This window comes from Euphorbia lathyris, chromosome 2, assembly GCF_963576675.1.
Source record: "Euphorbia lathyris chromosome 2, ddEupLath1.1, whole genome shotgun sequence".
In the NCBI taxonomy this organism is placed as follows: domain Eukaryota; kingdom Viridiplantae; phylum Streptophyta; class Magnoliopsida; order Malpighiales; family Euphorbiaceae; genus Euphorbia; species Euphorbia lathyris.
Window position 1 is genome coordinate 48085490 of NC_088911.1, and position 21478 is coordinate 48106967.

At 35.8% G+C, this 21478-nt stretch overlaps 1 protein-coding gene and 1 non-coding gene across 4 annotated transcripts; both read right to left on the reverse strand.

Moving 5' to 3' along the window:
* Positions 1-407: 407 nt before the first annotated feature.
* Positions 408-478, reverse strand: TRNAG-GCC (transfer RNA glycine (anticodon GCC)). Its single transcript has one exon. It is a non-coding gene; the product is annotated as a tRNA-Gly (tRNA).
* A 292-nt stretch (positions 479-770) lies between these two features.
* On the reverse strand, positions 771-4748 carry LOC136218091 (pentatricopeptide repeat-containing protein At1g05670, mitochondrial). Of its 3 annotated transcripts, none has more exons than XM_066004844.1 (3): positions 4586-4748; positions 1695-3720; positions 771-1370 (listed from the first exon to the last, which is right to left on the reverse strand). In XM_066004844.1, the coding sequence occupies exon 2, from the start codon at positions 3654-3656 to the stop codon at positions 1839-1841; it is 1818 nt and encodes a 605-aa protein (XP_065860916.1). In that variant the 5' UTR covers positions 3657-3720; positions 4586-4748; the 3' UTR covers positions 771-1370; positions 1695-1838. The 3 variants fall into 3 exon arrangements, with proteins under 3 accessions (XP_065860916.1, XP_065860914.1, XP_065860915.1); XM_066004842.1 differs by having other exon boundaries at positions 1695-4199; XM_066004843.1 differs by having other exon boundaries at positions 1695-4209.
* Between the last annotated feature and the right edge of the window lie 16730 nt (positions 4749-21478).

The following is a 21478-nucleotide window of genomic DNA, read 5'->3' on the forward strand; positions in this document are numbered from 1 at the left end:
AAATTGATGGGACTACCAGGGTACTTTAAAAGTTTAGGGGACCAATCAAACTTTTTAGATAAATTCACGAAACAACTAATGTATTAAGCCAATTAAAAATAATAGACTTAATTCTTAAGACTACTTAAATTCAAAAACTTAATTTGAAAAAATAAATAATCAAAACTTTAATTCAAAAACTTAATTAAGGTTAGCCTATTTAAACATCTTGTGATTTGTTAGTTGTAGACTTTTAATATATGCCTATCATTTATTATTAAATGGAAAATGACAGAACCAAATAGGAAATTACGAGAACATTTGCCAAGTAGTCAGTCATTTCCTATTAAATGGAAAATGACAACAAAAATAGAAATTTGGAAATTTCGAGAACATTTGCGGATGTTTTTAAAAAAGAAATAGTGAAATGCACCAGCCGGGAATCGAACCCGGGTCTGTACCGTGGCAGAGTACTATTCTACCACTAGACCACTGGTGCTATTGTTGTCATGTAAATAATTAATATTATATATCTTAACTAGCAACGGTAGAGTTTTGCACACCTCAATACGTTAGAAAGAACCTAAGTGCAGAATAACATAACGGGGATTATAGTTGAATAGGTAACGAGAGACAAATAAGATAATGCATAGCTGAAAGACGAAAGATGTTCAGGGAAAAGAAGTCTAGTATATGGCCATTAAAAGTCGAAACTGTTAGAGATTAAACGGCATAATTGGAACCTTTAATACATGTACTGAACAAAGATTAGCATACAACAACATACTGCATTGAGCTTGTAAACCTGATATATGTGAGAATGATATGTACATTTTTTCAGTTTAGAGGAAGCTCTAGCTCATCAAAACCATTAGTTATTGCAACATTTCACAATTCCAAATATGCCCATCTAATATTTGATGTCAGGTTGGAACTGACTACAATTGCACAACACTGCTTCAACTCCATTCATGAATACCAATTCCAACCATTTGGAATGCACTGCAAACATCAATCTTTGACTCGCTGCAAACATACTTTCAAATGTTCATGACAATTTTTTTGGTTTTGCTTCCTAAAGCTCCATAAGCATCTCATTTGAATAAAATTCTTCCCAACCTCACCATAAAGGATTCTGCATTCACCGAAATCAAATTGTTGGTCCGGGACAAGAATGATGTAACAGGATCGAGAACCACCTCAAAAATTTAATGTGGAAACAAGATGAATATAGTGCCTCTATCATTTGGTTGTGATAACAAACGTGTCGAAAGATTGAAAAGCAGTCATGATTCTCAGGATTAGGATACATGTGGACATCATAGTTCATACAGCCCCATCTGCCCTCTGATCCTTGTGGAGTGATAGGTATTGGCATTCATGTTGGTCATCTGAGTTTGAAAAAAAGAGAGGATTAGTAACACAAATGACAAAATTTACAAAATTTGAACACATTCGCCATTATACATCTAAAATAATGACTCAATCTCATCAACAAATCTGTGTGGCAGTATTAGTCCGATTCAGCACACAGCTCTCATGATCAGTCACTCAGTAATGGACAGTAGTAATTTATCTGATGGAAATGAAATGATGCAGGCTACACAAATAAAATGGTAGGAAGTACAGCAAATGCATGACAAAACTATACAATCAAGCTCTTACCATAGCAGGTTAAAAAAGGAGTAAAAAAAGAAGCCAAAGGAAAGTATTACCTTGATTCTGAAACAGCTGAGGAAGGATCCCTTCTTGATCCTGCTATGACAGTCTACATATAAGTCCAATTTTTTGAAGCTCTCCATGCCATCAACTAACTAAATTCTCATTGGAAAAGAAAAAATAATAAAAGGAAAAAGCTACTATTTGTTCCCATTCTTGGCTTTGTCCACTAGACACATCTCTATTGCTTCATCACAAAGCTCAAGTGTGGTTTCCAAGTTCCCTTCTTCATAGTTTATATCAGCAAAAAGACTGTAAATTTCGGCCTCAGCAACCAACCCTTCCTTTCTCATCTCTTCAAATAGTTGTCTTGCTTCCAAAAGTTTCTTTCTCTTGAAAAAACCTTTGATGAGAGCATTATAGGAACTAGCTGTGAGTTTGAATCCCTTTTCAACCATTTCTCTGTGTAAAAACCATGCCTCCTTCATATTCCTTGCTTTAGAGTGCCCTTTTATCAAGATGTTATATGTGTTGCTATCAGGCATTACTCCTAGACCACTCATTCCCCGATAAATCTCAGTTGTCCCTCGCATATTATTTCTAATGCAGTATTGCTTCATGAGAGAATTGTAGGTGGTCGCATTTGGCATTATTCCCTTCTCTAACATCCATTTCAGTAACCTTTCACCATCTTCGAGCATGCCTGACATACAAAAACCATTCATCAGTACATTGAATGTAACAATGGTAGGTTGAAGCCCCCTATCCAGCATCTCACGCAGAAGCTCATGTGCCTTCACCATCTCTCCTGTCTTACAATAAGCATCCATCAATGTGGTGTAAGTGATGGCATCGGGATGCATTCCTGCCTCCTGCATCTCTTCCATCAGTTTTACGGCTTGCAATATATTTCCTGCTTTACACAGGCCATTAACAATTGAGTTGTAAGTGCAAACATTTAACTGAAGACCCTTTCTGCGCATCTCATGAAGAAGCTCATTTGCCGTGTCTAACTCACCATGTTTGCAGAGACCATCAGCCAGAGCAGTGTATGTGACAACATTTGGTATAAGCCCAATTTGGACCATCTCGTTGTGAAGGGAAAATGCCTTTTTAATCATACCTGACTTGCAATAACCATCAATAAGTGCTGTATAAGCAAACTCATCTGGTTTCAACCCCTTGCTAAGCATTTCACTGAAGAGCCTGTCTGCTTCCATTATTTTCCCACTTTGAGAAAGCCCACAAATTAAAGCAGTATATGCTACAATATCAGGGGCAACATTCAAAGAGTTCATTTCATCAACCAACTTAAATGCAGCTTGAATATTCCCTAACTTACAAAATCCATCTATTAGAGTAGTATATATAACATTATCCGGAAAAACACCTTCATTTATCATGTCGCTCAGGACATGTTTGCCTTCAAGAACCTTGCCACTTCTACATAGAAGAAGGATAATGCTGCTATAAGTATATGAGTTAGGCTTCAATCCCTTTGTTTGCATTTCTTTAACAAGCAGCAGCACTTTTTGTAGGTCACCAACATGACAATACGCATTAATTATGGTGCTATAACTTATCACATCAGGTATGCAGCCTTTCAATTCCATTCTCAGCAGTAAATTATGAGCTTCTTTTAGTTTCCCTAGCCGAAAAAGGGCATTCATAATAATGTTGTATGATGCAGTATTCCAATAAACACCCACTTGAGGAAATTCACTAAAAACCTTTATAGTCATCCCAAGCATATCAGAATTGCTTGACAAGCGTGTGAGATATAAATTACAAGAATCAACAGAGAGAGTCACTCCATAATTCAACAATTTGTCAAAAAGTTTTCTTGCTTCATTTAGCATCCCAGCTTCAACAAGGACTTGGAAGAAAACATCAAATACATGGGGATCTGAACCCCAGTCTTTATATGTGTATATTAGCCTCTCAACAAAATGAGTGAATGAAAGACTGACATTCAGATTTGGGTTTGCCCAAAAATCACGAATAAGCTCATGAGCCATTTTAAGATCCTTTGAAGTAACAGCTATTTGAACAACAATGCAACGAGCTTCAAGATTTGGATCCCTGCGTAGACGAGCCCAGTCAAAGAAATCTAAAACCAATTCATAATCATTCCTAATGTTCATAAGAACCCAAATTAGGTGGTCAGATCTAAACTTAGATTCATAAGGCTTAAGAATGCGACCGAGGGGCTCAGAATGACGTAACTTTATTGCATTAGTAATTTGATAGACAAGTTCAGAGTCTTTAATGGTAGGCTTCTTTGGGGAATAATCTGGAAAAGGTCTGGTATTGATTGAGCTCAATGAAGAAAGATTTCGGCTCATAATTCTTGTGACACATAATTGCAAACAATTTGGAGTAAAACTCAAGTAGGGATGGCGAGAAAATAGTTGAAAAGAATGTGTCAAGTGATAAATTGTACAGCTCTTCATGTCTATGGGAAAAACCCATAATAATGAAATTTGAGAATTTGAGTAACAAAACAGTGTTTCTTCTCCATGTGGATGAACAAGAGCAAAACGACTTCATCAGTCCATCACCTACAAATCACTAACAGCCATTTCACAAATTGGCACAAATGGTAAAAGCCAAGTTCAATACAATCTTGAGGAACTTTACTAGCAACACATTCATATCGTAGCATACTCAAGAATTCGATTATTGAGAATGTACTATTTTCATAAAATCGGAAGCTGCTATGACTATTGACAGTCCTATAAGCACGAGAAGTATCCTCTAACAGACAATTTATCAAACGCCTCTTGTGCAAAGTCGAGAACCCAATTCCAATCAATAAAAACTCAAGTTTACAGGGTATATTGACCTCAGAGAAAGCAAAGTGTGGAGAAGCGAGACAAATACGAAGACACAGAAAAACGCAATATGATATATAAACATATATAGCGGGAAAGGAACAAGGCGATACCTTGAAGCAAAACGATGTCTTGAAATTGAATGCTTTTGGTTCACTGCAACTTAAACATCGTCTTTGACTCTATCTACCGTCGAGGTCTCCTTCGGGCAGAAACGATGTCGAAAACTAACGAGATTTTGGGCTTTCACTTTTGGGTGAAAAACGACTTCGTCCAAATGCGTATAATCTCCCTCTCTAGAAATAATATATATATATATATTTTTTTTTTATTAAAACGGAAGGCAGGCAGTAGGTCTAGAAAGAAAAATGGGAGAAAAAGAAACAATTAAGACTTAAACACGAACAACTTTACTGCGAGCCGAACCCTGACAATCTTCAGTAAGAGTTCTCTGGAGGCCTGCAGCAGGTATATCAAATTCATGAAAACTCAATTGATAAGAACCCGCGAAGTTCGTCAACCAGTCAGCAGCACGGTTGTCTTCCCTATAAGTATGTTGAAAAGTGATGGACCAATTTCTATCTTGTAATTCCCTGCACTGAGTAATAATCCATGAGTACGGATGATGGATCCCCACCAAACCCATTAAAAGCTTGATTACCACACACAAGTCCACTTTCACCACGACCTTCCGGAAGCCTTTTTTCCCAAGCTTGCCTCATTCCAAGAAACACTCCCCATAGCTCAGCCAAAGTAACAGTGCACCATCTAATTTTCATTTCCTCTCGAAGAGAAATGCTTCTTGAAAAACTTACATTATTATACTTGTTAACCCGTCTTGTTTTGCTTTTTTAGAACCGCAGGTTAGTGATATTGCTGTCGATAAATTTGCTACTATTTTCAGGAAGTGGAATTGCATCCATTCTGAAGTTCAGGGTCGTTCTGGTGGGATTTTGGTGTTTTGGCAACCACAGTGCTTGGAGGTGGTTGGCTTAATTGCTCATCCTCAGTTCATCCATTGTTCTATCCGTAAAAATGAGGTAGAAAAATGTCAAGTAACCTTTGTCTATGCTTCTCTTCTTGCTTCGATCAGAAGCACCATGTGGGACGAGCTTACTGCCTTAAGTCAGCAAATTTAGGGGCTTTGGCTTCTTCTTGGAGATTTCAATGATATTGCTTGTATGTCAGATAAAAAAACAGGTGGGTACCACTATGTCAACCGTTGTATTCAACATAAGGTTATGATGGATCGGTGTGGGATTTTTGACTCGGGTAGTGTTGGGCACATGTATACTTGGAGGTGAAATAATGTCTTTGTTCGATTAGATAACATGTATTGTAATGATTATGCATGTCTAAATTTCTCAAGGGTATCGACTCTCAACATGCAGTCCCGTCATTCTGATCATAGTCTACTTCTTCTGAGGTGTTGTGGGTCTATGCTCAATGGTGGGAACCTCCATTCAGATATTTGTTAGCCTAGGAGACCCATCCCAATTTTTGGGAGTTTGTCAGGAGTTAGTGGGGGCCCTCGATAGATCCAATTTCCGCAGTAAAAAAATTTCAGTTGGTCCCTGGAATAGGCAAACGTTTGGGCACATTTTGAAAAGGAAATAGGCTATTCTGCATCAGATTAAGGTTAATCAGCAGAGGTTGGAAAATCACTTTAAGGATAACATAGTGTTTCATCGGAAAAAGCTTTAAGAAGATTTATTTGCTATTCTTAGTTAGGAGGAACTGCTCTGGTTCCAAAAGTCTAGGAAATCTTGGATCACTCAAAGGGATCGGAACTCTCGCTATTTCCACCTCTCCATCCTCATTCGATGTCAGCGCAACCGTATTGAGACTATTGAGGATGAACATGGCTGATGGATTTACTCAGAGTCGGAGATTAAGGAACTAGCAGTTCACTTCTATAGCTCGTTATTCTCGGTTGATGTTGCCCCTAGTGGTCAGTTAATTACACGAAGTGGTTTTTGCCCTATCTCTGACAGTGATGTTGATCATTCCTTTGCTCCTGTCACTGACTTAGATGTTCGTTCGACTATCTTCAGTATGGGGGAGCACGAAGGCCTCGGGGGTTGATGCCAACAATTTTCTATCGGAAACACTGGGATACCATTCAAGCAAGTGTCTGTAAATTTGTCCTGAGTGTCTTCTCGGGAGTGGAAAATATTGCCAAAGCAAATAAGACTCTTATTGTTCTTATTGCTAAAGTTCAAAACCCTACTTGTTTTGCTCAGATGTGTCCGGTTAGCCTTTGTAATGTCATTTATAAAGCTGTTACTAAAATTATTACTGAACGTATTCGGCGCTGCTCCCTTCTCTTGTAGGCTCTAATTAGAGTAGCTTTATCCTCAGTCGACAGATGGTCGAAAATATTGTGATTGTGCAGGAAATGGTGCACTCCATACGTTTTAAGAAAAGGGTCTAAAAGTATTGTCGCTATTGAAGCTGGACCTGAAGAAGGCATATGATCGGCTTGACTAGAAGTTTATTGACCATTACTGGGGTTTAGGGTCCTATAGACAATTGTTCTAGGATACAAACTTAATGTAAATGAAGTGTTCTTTATATCATTTGTTTAAATGAGATATGTTTTCATAAATGTATAAAGGCAATCCCTTTTAAGAACTAAATAAAGTCTAATAAAAGGAAATCCATAAGTTTGTTTAAAGTGATTATAAAGTGTTCATACAAGCATGAAGTGAGACGAAACTTTATAATAAACTAATAAACTTAAAACCACCCCAAGTCAAGTAATATGTTTAGGATTGACATATCACTGCTAAGACTTGCATGTAACAATGTCTTCTGTCGAGACAGAAAGCTGATCTCACAAGCTTCATATATACAGATATCTGGACAGGTACGTGGATCCAATGAAAAGGAGTTCATTAGGATTGGGGACCCGACTTGAGATAACAGGATGGGTAGATTCATCCTTGTCACCTGTTCATCTCATTGGTATTAATAGGTATAAGTAATCCTCAGACTCAAAGGAATGTTAATTGGTGATTCTGGATTACGGAATGTGATGCTTTGATCCTGTTGTAACACGATCCATAACAGAGATGACTCTGGGGTGTGAACGGCAGACGTTGGGTATCACAGGAAGTAATTGCAGGATAATTATACATTGGATTGAGCATTTGTCACTCCCGATGAATGGGAGATACGTCCATGGATCGCTTGTGGAAGACTCGACTCTAAATCCTTGCAAGGTGATAGCTTAAGACTTGAAATACAGATTTCACTTAACCTATCTAATTGGAGTTGACTCGGCCTGTACAAGTAAAAGGAACGTCTCGCTATATGTGACTTGACATTATCCATAGTCATAAGATTCAGTTCAAGGATGTAGTTGATAAAGGATCGAATTATACTGTAACTAATACGGAAAGGTCAACGACAGAATCAACCTGTCTTCTTATATCTCTGGGGGAATGTTTCGGATTTGCCAATCACATTTTGCATACTCATTCCGTTATGCAAAGATTAAATATAATTCTGTGAAAATTAATTTAATAGTTGCATACGGCTAGAAGCAATAAGAACCTAATGGGTCACACATAAGACTTGGAACCCAAAAAAGAAACGGATGTTAATTAATTGATGGAAGCCCAACTGAGTCCACTAAGGCCCAGTATATAGGGTGGGGCGATTTTATGTATATAAAATACATAAACATTTAATTTGATTTTAAACAATTCTAATTAGATTATAATTGTGAATTAAATTAATTAAAGGATAAATAAGTTAGGAGTTTTAATTAGATTAAATTGCTCCTATTATTATCCTATAAGGTTACTATTATTATCTTTATATTTAAGATATAATTATAGATAATAAATAAGAATTATATTCTGAATTAAATTCTTATTCAGTAACCTAATTCTATCTAACTAGGGTTTAGATATAAGAGAATATAAATACCCCCCTATATGTGAATTTTCGAAATACACAGAGCAAACCGGGAGAGAGAATTTTCGACCCACACCATAAGGACAAAATTATCCACCGTTTCCTTCTGTTCAATTGATTACATCTTTTTCTCTTTATCCTTGATCTTGTGTTGATTAATTAGAGACAATCTACTTTGGTTGTTATATACGGTTGATTCTAACTTGATCTTCAATTGTTTTTGTTTTGTGCTTGGGAACTCGAAGTAAGAGTTGTGGGCACTTCGTTTGCAACGGTAGATAGAACTTCTAAAAGGTATTTCTTTCTATCCCTCTTTATATGAAATAACAATTAACGGATCCTGGGTTAATGGAAATAGGTTAAAATTTTTATATTTCCGCTGCCAAACGTTAGCCTATTTTCCCTTCAGTGGTATCAGAGCCTGCGTTAAATCCGTTATTTCATATATGAAAATTTAGAAGTTTTTCAATCAGGTTGAATAAATATTTATAGTTAGGTTAATTAACAAAACTATTTTGATTAATTAGCTCTAAAGATAAATAAGTTTTAATTAATTGCTAATTAAAATAGTTTATGCATGTGTTCCTAATTATTTCGGTTGATAATCATTATAACAAAATCTATTAGTTTTATAGTTAGATTGATAAAAGTTAATCTATTAGTTATAACAAAATCATTATAACGAGACCCACTTATTTTAAAATCGTTTTAAAATCAGTTTTTAAATATATATATATATATATGTTTCAGAAATTAATAGTTTTATGTTTTGATTATCGAATGAAAAATTTATTTAAAAGTTTGTTTTACCTATTTGTAAATCAAAAGTATTAAATGAATTGAAATCAAAATAATTGGGACATGCATAATTAAAGTTTTGTATAGTTGTATTAATCTAAAAGGTTAATATAGAAGATACGAAACTGTTAGAAATAAAATTGGATGAAAGTTAATTTGATGTGTTAATGTGATTAACCTAAATATTACATAAAGTATTTATGTAATCAACCAATTAAATTTATTTAATTGAGTCTATGCATGTTTGGAGTTATGGACATATTTGGACCCTCTTTTAGTCTTTTGGTATTTTTGAAATAGGCATGCGAGTCCTGCCTTTCTACTATCTATTGTAATTTCTCCTCTCATCTAATTCCCTTCAATTTAATTGAAGTTTTCTTTAGTAGAATAGAAATTAATATGTAATTTCAAGGCGTCATGGAGAAGACGGGGGACCTAAAGAGAAATATGTAATAGTTAGTATTAGTATTTCCCTAGGTTTGGCCTTTTATTCCGTCTCTGGCTCGACGGAATAATTTAGATGATATGTCCATAACGCCAATGTATGTGTCTGATGTATACTAAAGCAAATCAAGACTAAGGCCTTGTTTGATAAAGCACTTAATTACTTAAATTAAAATATTAAGCACTTATTTAATTTAAGTGTGTTTGATAACGGTTGTTTCTCCACCACTTAAATTAGTTTATTAAGTTAAAAATCACTTATTTTGATAAGTCAAAATATTTAACTTAATAGTTTAAGTTAAACATTAACAACAAATATTTTTATAAAAGTTAAATCATTCAATACTTTCAGCACTTATAATATTCAGCACTTAAAATTCAGTACTTATTTTTTCAGCACTTAATTTTCAGTTTTATCAAACAGCACCTAAGTTAGATTATGAGACTTAAAATAAAAATCCCTCACTAATTAAAAGTTAAGTAAATAAGCAAGTTATCAAATCGGTTGCCCCTCCCTAATATTATAATTCAGCCGGCAGTACTGGGGGCCTTTGGGTTGTTGAGCAAACTCAAGCTCGGGGTCTTATGGTATCACCTGAATTATCAAAAATCATTTTTCATGAATATGAGGTAATACTTAAATTAGATTATGATAATTGGATGAGCAAACTCATGTTGTCATAAACTATGGGGCAATATGGTTGGGATTAATATGAATAGCATATTAGTTACTAATGTGGTTAGTAACCCAATAACCTATGAATCACATCAAAGATGTGATTGATTACATGAATCTACCTAACAAATGAGACTAGCTTGTTGAGCAAACTCAAGGTGAAATCTCAGGAGTTAGGATCCTAGCTCACTAAAGGATTTGTGAAATTCTTCGAATTAATATGGAGGGCTATTAATTTGGCAAAATAGTGGGAGCAATCTAAAATAAACAAAAGGCCTATAATTTTAGATTGATGTACTTTAAAGCAAATGAATAACGTACGTTTACTCTTTCTCACTCGCAGGTTATATTATAACACTCTTAAAATCATGACTAAAACCAATCTGCAAAACATTCTTACCGATAACAAGTTGAACGGTTCAAACTTCACCGACTGGTTTCGTAACCTCAAAATCGTTTTGAAGTTCGATAAGATAGGGTATGTACTTGATACAACGATACCCCCTATCCCAGCTGATGATGCTCCCATCGAAGAAATTGATGCTTACCAGAAGCACAAAGTTGACGACGATCATACAGGATGCATCATACTTGCATTGATGACACCAGAATTGCAAAGGCAACATGAGGAAATGGATGCCTATTCCATCATCATGCACCTAAAGGAGCTGTTTGGGAAACAGACTAGGTGCGAACGTTGTGAGATATCCAAGTTGCTATATCGTTGCAGGATGCAAGAGGGCACATATATGATAACACATTGTGTCAAGATGATTGGCTATATTACCAAGCTTTCTAGTATTTGATTCGCGATGGATAACAAACTAAGCATATACTTAATTCTTCAATCCCTCCTAGAGAGTTATTCACAGTTCATCATGAACTACCAGATGAATGACTTGCAAACCTCTCTTGAAGAGCTTGCAAATATGCTCAAGTCAGTTGAGCCCAATATGAAAAAAGACAAGACAATATCGGCTCTTGTCATAGAGGGATCAAAGAAGAGGAAGGGGAATTTTCCCAATCCTAAATATCCCAAGAAAGGCAAGGGAGCCATGCCCACTAGAGCTAAGGGAAAGGAAGTGAAGAAGCCCAAAGGAGAGTGCCACTTCTGTGGTAAAGACGGGCATTGGAGAAGGAACTGCAAGGAGTACCTAGCCTCCCTCAAGAAGGGAAAGAGCGGTGCTTCAACATCTGGTATGTTTTACATTGAAATAAATATAGTTTCACAGTTTGAATCTTGGGTAATTGATACCGGATGTGGATCTCATATTTGTACAAATATGCAGGAACTAAATCAGACTAAGGAATTGAAGAAATGAAGCATAAACCTGCGAGTAGGAAATGGAGCAAGAGTTGCCGCCCTCGCCATTGGAAATTATGCTTTAAGTTTGCCCTCTGGGCTTGTAATAGAATTAGGGAACTGTTTGTATGTTCCAGAAATGTCTCGTAACATTATTTCTATTAGCCGTCTTGTTGACGACAGTTTTCATATTTCAATAAAAGACAAACATTGCGATTTTTATAGAGATGGGATTTTCTATTTTTCAGGAATATCACAAAAATGGGATTTATGTGCTAGATGACAAAATTTCTGTTTTCGCAATTGATACCAAAAGACATAAGCTAGATAATTCAACTTACTTGTGGCATTGTCGTTTAGGCCATATAAACAAAAAATGCATGCTTAAGCTACATCAAGATGGGCTTATAAATTCAATTGATCCTGAATCATTGGAAACATGCGAAGCATGTTTAAAAGGTAAAATGACAAAGACACGCTTTAGCAATAAAGGTGAGCGTGTATCAGACACTCTAGGATTAATACATTCCGATGTATGCGGTCCTATGTCAGTCCAAGCAAGAGGAGGATTCAGATACTTCATAAGCTTCATAGACGACCATACCCGATATGGTTATATCTACTTGATGAAGCACAAGTCCGAAGCTTTTGAGAAATTCAAATGCTTCAAGAATGAAGTAAAAAATCAATTAGGAAAGAAAATAAAGACACTTCGATCCGATCGAGGTGGCGAATATCTTTTAGATGATTTCTGAATTATCTAACTGAATGTGGGATATGCTCACAATGGACACCTCCCTATACACCACAACACAATGGTTTATCCGAGAGGAGGAACCGTACCTTACTAGATATGGTACGATCCATGATGAGCATAGCATTACTTCCAAAGACATTCTGGGGCTATGCCCTAGAAACTGCCCTCTTCACCCTAAATCGAGTACCAACTAAATCCGCTAGTTCCACACCATATGAATTGTTCGTTGGTAGGAAACCCACATTCTCATTCATGAGAGTATGGGGTTGTTCAGCATTTGTCAAACGCATAGCGTTAGACAAACTAGATTCTAAATCTGATAAGTGTTTCTTCATTGGATACCCTAAGGAAACTGTGGGGTATTACTTCTATCATCCAGATGATCAGAAAGTAATAGTATCCAAGCACGCAACCTTCTTGAGAAAGAGTTTCTCGAAGAAACAGAAAAGGGAAGCATGATTGAACTTGATGAAGTTCAAGAACAAGAAACACTGAATGAAACAAGAGAGGCGGTTGAGGAACCCAAAGCAGTACCATTAGATGAGACTCAAGTGCCACCCATTCATAGATCACAAAGAGTTCGTGAACTCCCAATTAGATATGGTTTTCTAGTGGGAGATGATGATGAGGTTCTCGTGTTAGATGACGAACCCGAAAACTACGAAGAGGCTCTTAACAGTCCAGATTCTAAAGCATGGCTCGAAGCCATGGATTCTGAGATGGACTCCATGTACACCAACCAAGTGTGGACTTTGGTTGATCCACCCGAAGGGATAAAACCCATTGGGTGCATGTGGATCTTCAAAAAGAAGATTGACATGGATGGAAATGTTACAAAGCTAGGTTAGTAGCGAAAGGATATCGTCAGAAACAAGGAATTGATTATGACGAAACTTTCTCTCCTGTGGTTATGTCCAAATCAATCAAAATAATGCTCGCTATTGCCGCTCACTACAATTACAAGATTTGGCAAATGGATGTGAAAACAGCTTTCTTAAACGGAAACCTGCATGAGGATGTATATATGATGCAACCTGAAGGTTTCACATCAAAGGATGCAAACAAGGTTTGCAAACTTCAGAGATCCATTTATGGACTCAAGCAAGCATCAAGAAGCTGGAACAAGTGTTTTGACGAAACCATAAAACAATTTGGTTTCGAACAAAATTACGAAGAAGCTTGCATTTATAAGAAAGCAAGTGGGAGCTCAATAGCATTTCTGATATTATATGTGGACGATATATTATTAATGGGCAATGACATAGCTCTACTACAGTCGGTAAAAGTATGGTTATCTGGTAACTTCTCCATGAAAGACCTTGGTGAAGCAGCTTATATACTTGGTATAAAGATCTATAGAGATAGATCAAGAAGACTGCTTGGTCTTTCACAGGCTACATACATCGAAAAGGTGCTAAAGCGGTTTAGCATGCTTGAATCGAAACGAGGTAACTTACCCATGATACATGGAGTAAAGTTAAACAATCATTAATGTCCTAAAACCGAAGATGATAAGAAGCGCATGGCTGTAGTCCCGTACGCCAGCACAATCGGTTCGATTATGTATGCTATCTTATGCACTAGACCTGACGTAGCATTCGAGTTAAGTATAACGAGTCGTTACCAAGGTAATCCGGGAGACGAGCACTGGAATGCCGTCAAGAACATTCTTAAGTACTTGAGAAGGACTAAAGACATGTTCCTAGTGTACGGAGAAGGGGATCTGAAAATAGAAGGATTTTCAGATGTCAGTCATCTCTCAGATGAGAACGATTTTAAATCCCAATCAGGATACCTGTTTATCTTGAATGGGGGCGCGGTCAGCTGGAAGAGTTCCAAGCAAGGAAGCGTAGCTTTCTCTACGACCGAGTCAGAGTATATCGCTGCTGCGGAAGCAGCAAAGGAAGCGGTTTGGATTAAGAAGTTCATTACTGAACTTGGTGTGGTGTCTGACATTGTAAATCCCATTACACTGTATTGTGATAACAATGGAGCCATTGCGCAAGCAAAGGAACCACGGTCTCATAATGCATCTAAGCATTACCTGAAGCGATACCACATTGTAAGAGAAATTGTGGCAAGAGGAGATGTGAGAATAGAAAGAGTACCTACTGAGGACAATGTTGCAGATCCGTTGACAAAGCCCTTAACCCAGAAAGTACATGATCGTCATCTAACTTCTACTGGGATAAGTTGTAGAAACAATTGGCTTTAGTCCAAGTGGGAGTATGTTGGGGTTTAGTGTCCTATAGACAATTGTTCTAGGATACAAACTTAATGTAAATGAAGTGTTCTTTATATCATTTGTTTTAATGAGATGTGTTTTCATAAATGTATAAAGGCAATCCCTTTTAAGAACTAAATAAAGTCTAATAAAAGGAAATACATAAGTTTGTTTAAAGTGATTATAAAGTGTTCACACAAGCATGAAGTGAGACGAAACTTTATAATAAACTAATGAACTTAAAACCACCCCAAGTCAAGTAATATGCTTAGGATTGACATATCACTGCTGAGACTTGCATGTAAAAATATCTTTTGTCGAGACAGAAAGCTGATCTCACAAGCTTCATATATACAGATATCTGGACAGTTACGTGGATCCAATGAAAAGGAGTTCATTAGGATTGGGGACCCGACTTGAGATAACAGGATGGGTAGATTCATCCTTGTCACCTGTTCATCTCATTGGTATTAATAGGTATAAGTAATCCTCAGACTCAAAGGAATGTTAATTGGTGATTCTGGATTACGGAATGTGATGCTTTGATCCTGTTGTAACACGATCCATAATAGAGATGACTCTGGGGTGTGAACGGCAGACGTTGGGTATCACAGGAAGTAATTGCAGGATAATTATACATTGGATTGAGCATTTGTCACTCCCGATGAATGGGAGATACGTCCATGGATCGCTTGTGGAAGACTCGACTCTAAATCCTTGCAAGGTGATAGCTTAAGACTTGAAATACAGATTTCACTTAACCTATCTAATTGGAGTTGACTCGGCCTGTACAAGTAAAACGAACGTCTCGCTATATGTGACTTGACATTATCCATAGTCATAAGATTCAGTTCAAGGATGTAGTTGATAAAGGATCGAATTATACTGTAACTAATACGGAAAGGTCAATGACAGAATCAACATGTCTTCTTATATCTCTGGGGGAATGTTTCGGATTTGCCAATCACATTTTGCGTACTCATTCCGTTATGCAAAGATTAAATATAATTCTGTGAAAATTAATTTAATAGTTGCATACGGCTAGAAGCAATAAGAACCTAATGGGTCACACATAAGACTTGGAACCCAAAAGAGAAACGGATGTTAATTAATTGATGGAAGCCCAACTGAGTCCACTAAGGCCCAGTATATAGGGTGGGGCGATTTTATGTATATAAAATACATAAATATTTAATTTGATTTTAAACAATTCTAATTAGATTATAATTGTGAATTAAATTAATTAAAGGATAAATAAGTTAGGAGTTTTAATTAGATTAAACTGCTCCTATTACTATCCTATAAGGTTACTATTATTATCTTTATATTTAAGATATAATTATAGATAATAAATAAGAATTATATTCTGAATTAAATTCTTATTCAGTAACCTAATTCTATCTAACTAGGGTTTAGATACAAGAGAATATAAATACCCCCCTATATGTGAATTTTCGAAATACACAGAGCAAACCGGGAGAGAGAATTTTTGACCCACACCATAAGGATGAAATTATCCACCGTTTCTTTCTGTTCAATTGATTACATCTTTTTCTCTTTATCCTTGATCTTGTGTTGATTAATTAGAGACAATCTACTTTGGTTGTTATATACGGTTGATTCTAACTTGATCTTCAATTGTTTTTGTTTTGTGCTTGGGAACTCGAAGTAAGAGTTGTGGGCAATTCGTTTGCAACGGTAGATAGAACTTCTAAAAGGTATTTCTTTCTATCCCTCTTTATATGAAATAACGATTAACGGATCTTAAGTTAATGGAAATAGGTTAAATTTTTTTATATTTCCGCTGCCAAACGTTAGCCTATTTTCCCTTCAACCATACGCTTCATCTAACAGGTTTTCCTCCTCGGTGGTGTGCCATTATCCGATCCTGTGATTCCTTTTCATCTCCGAGGCTCCTTATCAATACAGGTATGTCTAATTCTTTTCTTCCCTCACGTGGAATTTGTTAGGGTGACCCTATCTCCTCGTATTTTTTGTTCTGGCATTGGAACACGTTGCTCATCTTATCCAAGACTCTATTAATGATGGGCAGTTTCGGCTAGTGAAGGTTGGTAGGAATTGTCCCTCGATTTCCCATCTCTTTTTTTCATGATGTTCTATTGTTTTTAGAAGCTGATTTGGACCAACTCGGTATCATTATTGGCATCTTGGATACCTTCTATAGTGCCTCGGGTCAGAAGTTAAATTTGAATAGATCCAGGATGTAGTACTTTCGTAACATGTCCCGACAACTATGTACTCAACTTAGTGCTTCTTGTGGTATCCCTCTGTCTCAAGATCTCGGATTGTACCTTGGGGTTCCTCTTTTTAGTGGCCGAGTCTCTAAGAACTCCTTCAATGATTCGGTTCAATCTTGATTTTCCTCGTGGAAGGTTAATTCTCCTAGTCTGGTTGGTCGTATGACTCTTATTCAATCTTTGACTGCTGCTGCTTTTAATCACTTGATGCAGTCGAATCTTCTTCCGAACTCGGTTCACTAGGAGCTTCATAAGCTGAATCATAGATTCATTCGGGGAGATAAGGATGGAGTCCAAAAAATCCATCTGATTCCTTGGGATGACATCTGCAAACCAAAGCAAGAAGGGGCACTGGGATCCAAAAGTCTGCCGATAATAATAAGGTTATGCTTATGAAATTTATTTGGTGTATATAGAAGGAGCCGGATGCCCTCTAGGTTCAACTTTTACATGGCAAGTATCATAAGGATGAAGTTTTTGGTGGGAATTTTGACCGTGTGAAGAATTGCTCGTATCTTTGGAAGAGTTCACATAATACTTTCCAAGATTTCTTCAAAGGTGTTTCTTGGGATATTGGTAATGGGAAGCATATCCATTTCTGGACTGATGAATGGCTCAATAGGGTGGCCTTATATGAGGTTGAAATCAGAAATCTGTCTGTTGCTAATATACAGTTAAGGGTGGCTGATTATACCGACTCTTTAGGACACTGACAGTGGTCGCGTCTTGAGGCCTTCATTGACCGGCAATGGCTACTCCGGCTCCGTTCGATACACATTGTTCCTGATGATGATAATTCTAACATTCGTTGCTGGGGTCTCACGAGTAATGGTTTGTTTAGTTACAAATCGGCTTACCATTTGATCAGAGGCACCGAGGTGAATGTGGTTAACCAATGTTGGAAGAAACTCAGGTCCATCCGATCTCCTCAATGGCTTCACAGCTTTGCGTGGCTCAACATATGTGAGCATGAACTTTTTCGACCCTAATGATGATTCTATGTTACTTACTTACGATTTTGTATAGGTGGGCTTCATGTCACGTTGCACGAATAACTATTGAGCTAGAACCAATGCTAGCCGAAGAACGAACGAAGAACGAGAGAGAAAAAGTAATTAGCCAAAAGATTCTTATATTACATTATATGTAGTGGCCAATTTGTATATAGTGTTAGTGATTAGGTTTGTTTTAATTTATATATATTGTGTATTCCTAAACCTAGTTAGTTTAGGGTTAATTGGTTAATTACAAAACTAATCTAATTACATAAATAAATACCAACAGTATTTATTCTACGCAATTAATTATAATTCGATTAAATTTAATTACCACAATTAAATAAATAATACTAATTAATAAATCCATGTATCAGTTTAATTAATTATTCACTAAATACAATTTTATTAATTTACAAATTAATTAATTACATCCCGTAAATTAATTAATCAATTAAATATTCAATACCTAAAACCATTAATTAATTACCTTGATACAAAGCATCAATTAATCAATTAATTAAGCACTAATTAATTACTTTGACATTTTACTGTCAATCAATTAATTAATTTCATCTCTCAAATGTACCGTTCTATAAGTTATAACTCAGATGTTCGATATGCATGATCTTTATGGGACTGTCTTTAGCTAGTAGTGGGCTTATGGCCCAAAAACAGTAAGCGGGTTCTAAGAAACCATTACTGCCCCCAACTAATACAACTATTTTAGCAGTCTAAAGATGGAGAACCACTGTAGTTATCTATTAACTTCTTTTACCATTTGATATCGATATTATAAACTAGAGGCATAACGGTTGTCATCCTTTCTGTAGTTTATTATTTTTTTTATCTTAAGCAGATTAATGAAATGTTCATCTTTTTACCCAATCATACCCGTATTTGGCATCCTGTTACAGACCTGTTAGGCATATGTCAAAGTGAACTGGATTGCACATTGATATTATAACAAAATGTGGTCTGAAGACAGTTAGACCTACTTAAGAAAACTTATGACATGAGCACCATGTAGTTTTCTCGGGCAGATCAATCTGGTCACATGTATGCAACATGCATCTATATTCACGATTGACTTAACAAGTACTATGGCTAGTATTATTTACTACCATACAGTCATCGAAGATACAAGTCTGTGGTTCTTATCATTCCAATGATAGAATAGACTTGGGATATGGTTTTACAATTATCAAGCAATGAATTCTCTATTCATATTATAGCACAAGATATAAATGAACTAGATTAATGTCTTTATTAATGTGACACATATATATTTTACAAGAACCAATGCTTATGAACTAGGGTACACCAACAGTTTCCAAAATGCTCCAATTTCTCTCCTCTCAATATACAACAATCTCTTCTTTAAAAGATTTTCTTCGTAGCTCACTCTTTTACTCTCTACATCTTGTATGATATTTATAGCCTAAAATTACGCATAAACAAACAAAGTAATTACAACAAAAATCAAACTTTAATGTGAAAATATTACTAGAGGAATGAAACAAATTAATGGTTTCAATTGAAACATAGTATGGTAGGTACCAATTCCTACCTTATTAATTTCATTTTGTTTTTGTTTTTAACTTAATAATTTACTAATATGATGATTATTATTATTTGAAATAATAGTTAATCTTAATGATCTTTTTCTTAATTATTATTTCGAAACTTCCTCTTTTCTTCATGTGTAACATTCAGCCGATGTTCTAAGGGTCATTTTCTCCGTTAAAATAAACAAAGCACCAGTGTTTTCGCTACCATCACAACAGAAGAATCTCGCATTATTTTAGGTCCTTTTTTTTACCAAGAAAACTACACCGTTATATAAGAGTGTTTAAAGAGATCAAATTTTTCTTCAAATCTGGTATATACCGAACATTCTTTAGTGTTTATATGACTCCACCAAATATCCTTATCTTCACTATTCCTAATCCTGATATATGGCATCGGTCGCCGTTGCCCATAAATATAGCTCCTCCTTCACCGAGGTTTAAGCTTGAAAATCTCCTTCTTGGAACACATGTAAAACAACAAGCCGAGTCAAGTATCCATTCTATTCTCTTTGCCTCTTATTCCCATATCGTAAATGTGAATGCATCTGCTTCATCATCACTATCGACATATGTGAATGCACCAGCGCTAACACTTAGCTTTTATATGCCATTATTTATTACAATAATGGTAGATGATAGTTTTCTAGGACTGGAAATGGGACTGTGAGCATCCATTGTTGTTGTGGACTACTAAGCCAACTGCGTTTGGCTCATCAACTTTGACTAGTTAACCATTAATGAGTTCTCGTTGTAATAAGAAATCTTTAACCTCCTCTAAAGTTATCTCCTCGCGTCATATAACATAGCCTCACGAAAGTTTTCATATAAACTTTGTAACGAACAAAGAAAGCTTACAACTAAATCTGCACCATCCATCACAATATCAACATCCTATAAATCCAGAATGATTCCAAGGAATTCATCGGGATGATGAGGTTTAATAGATTTACCTTTCTCCAAGCAGAGTTTCTTGAGTCTGCTCCTTAACAACAATCTATTTGTGACAGATCTAGTGATGTAGAGAGACTCCAACTTGAGCCAAACACTGATGACAATGGTTTCGTTTGCTACTTCTTGCAACATTTCGTTCGGTAGACAAAGAAATAGAGTTAAAAGCGCCTTTTAATCTTTTTCTTCCCACTACTCTCTTTTCATGGCAAGGGACATTTTACTTTTACCCAACAACGCCTTTTCCCATCTGTCTTGAATGAGAATGACTCGCATCTTGAGTTGCCATAAAACAAAAGTTTGTTGATCTATCAAATTTCTCAATATAAAACTTAATTTAAGAAACTATATTATTTATGTCTTGGAATAATCAATACCGAAACTAGGCTCTAGTACTACTTGTTAGGAATTGAGGTTGCATTGGGTATTGATTAGATAAACTTGATATACGGAAATGAAATTATATGATAACTCAAAACACAGTATCTATATGGTTCGATCAATTTCTCGGGACTGTATAAACTTTATTAATAGAGGAACCAAGACAAGTACAAAAGAATTTATGGAACATCAAACCCAACAAAAATTCGTAAGCAATTCCATACTCAAGTAGTTTCATAAACCCTCAAGGTGCAAAAATACCCACAATTTTTACAATTAGGAGCAATTTTACCCATAATGTCTGAAATGATGCAATTTAACCCCCCAACGTTAAGAGCTAAGAGCAATTTTACCCGTAACCTTGGCAGTTTGGGTGAATTTGAGAAATTATTCAACAAAATATCTTCTCGGTAATGAATCTTGTAATCTAAGCTTCACATGTGCACCATTCTATCACTTATTAATAATAGATCATGAACATATGATCAGACATGAATTTTCTTTTAAAAATAAAATAAAAAACATACTATTTTTTTACGAATTGGATAATTTTTTTAAATATTTAGCCAAATTTATAAATATTAATCTTCAATTCTATTATTAAATCACATATTAATATTTTTTAGAACCAATTGATATGAATCGGTAAAGAATAAGAAACAAAATATGTGCTTTAATATTATCTGAAATTGACACAACTGGCGAACAGTAGAAGTATAATTGCTTT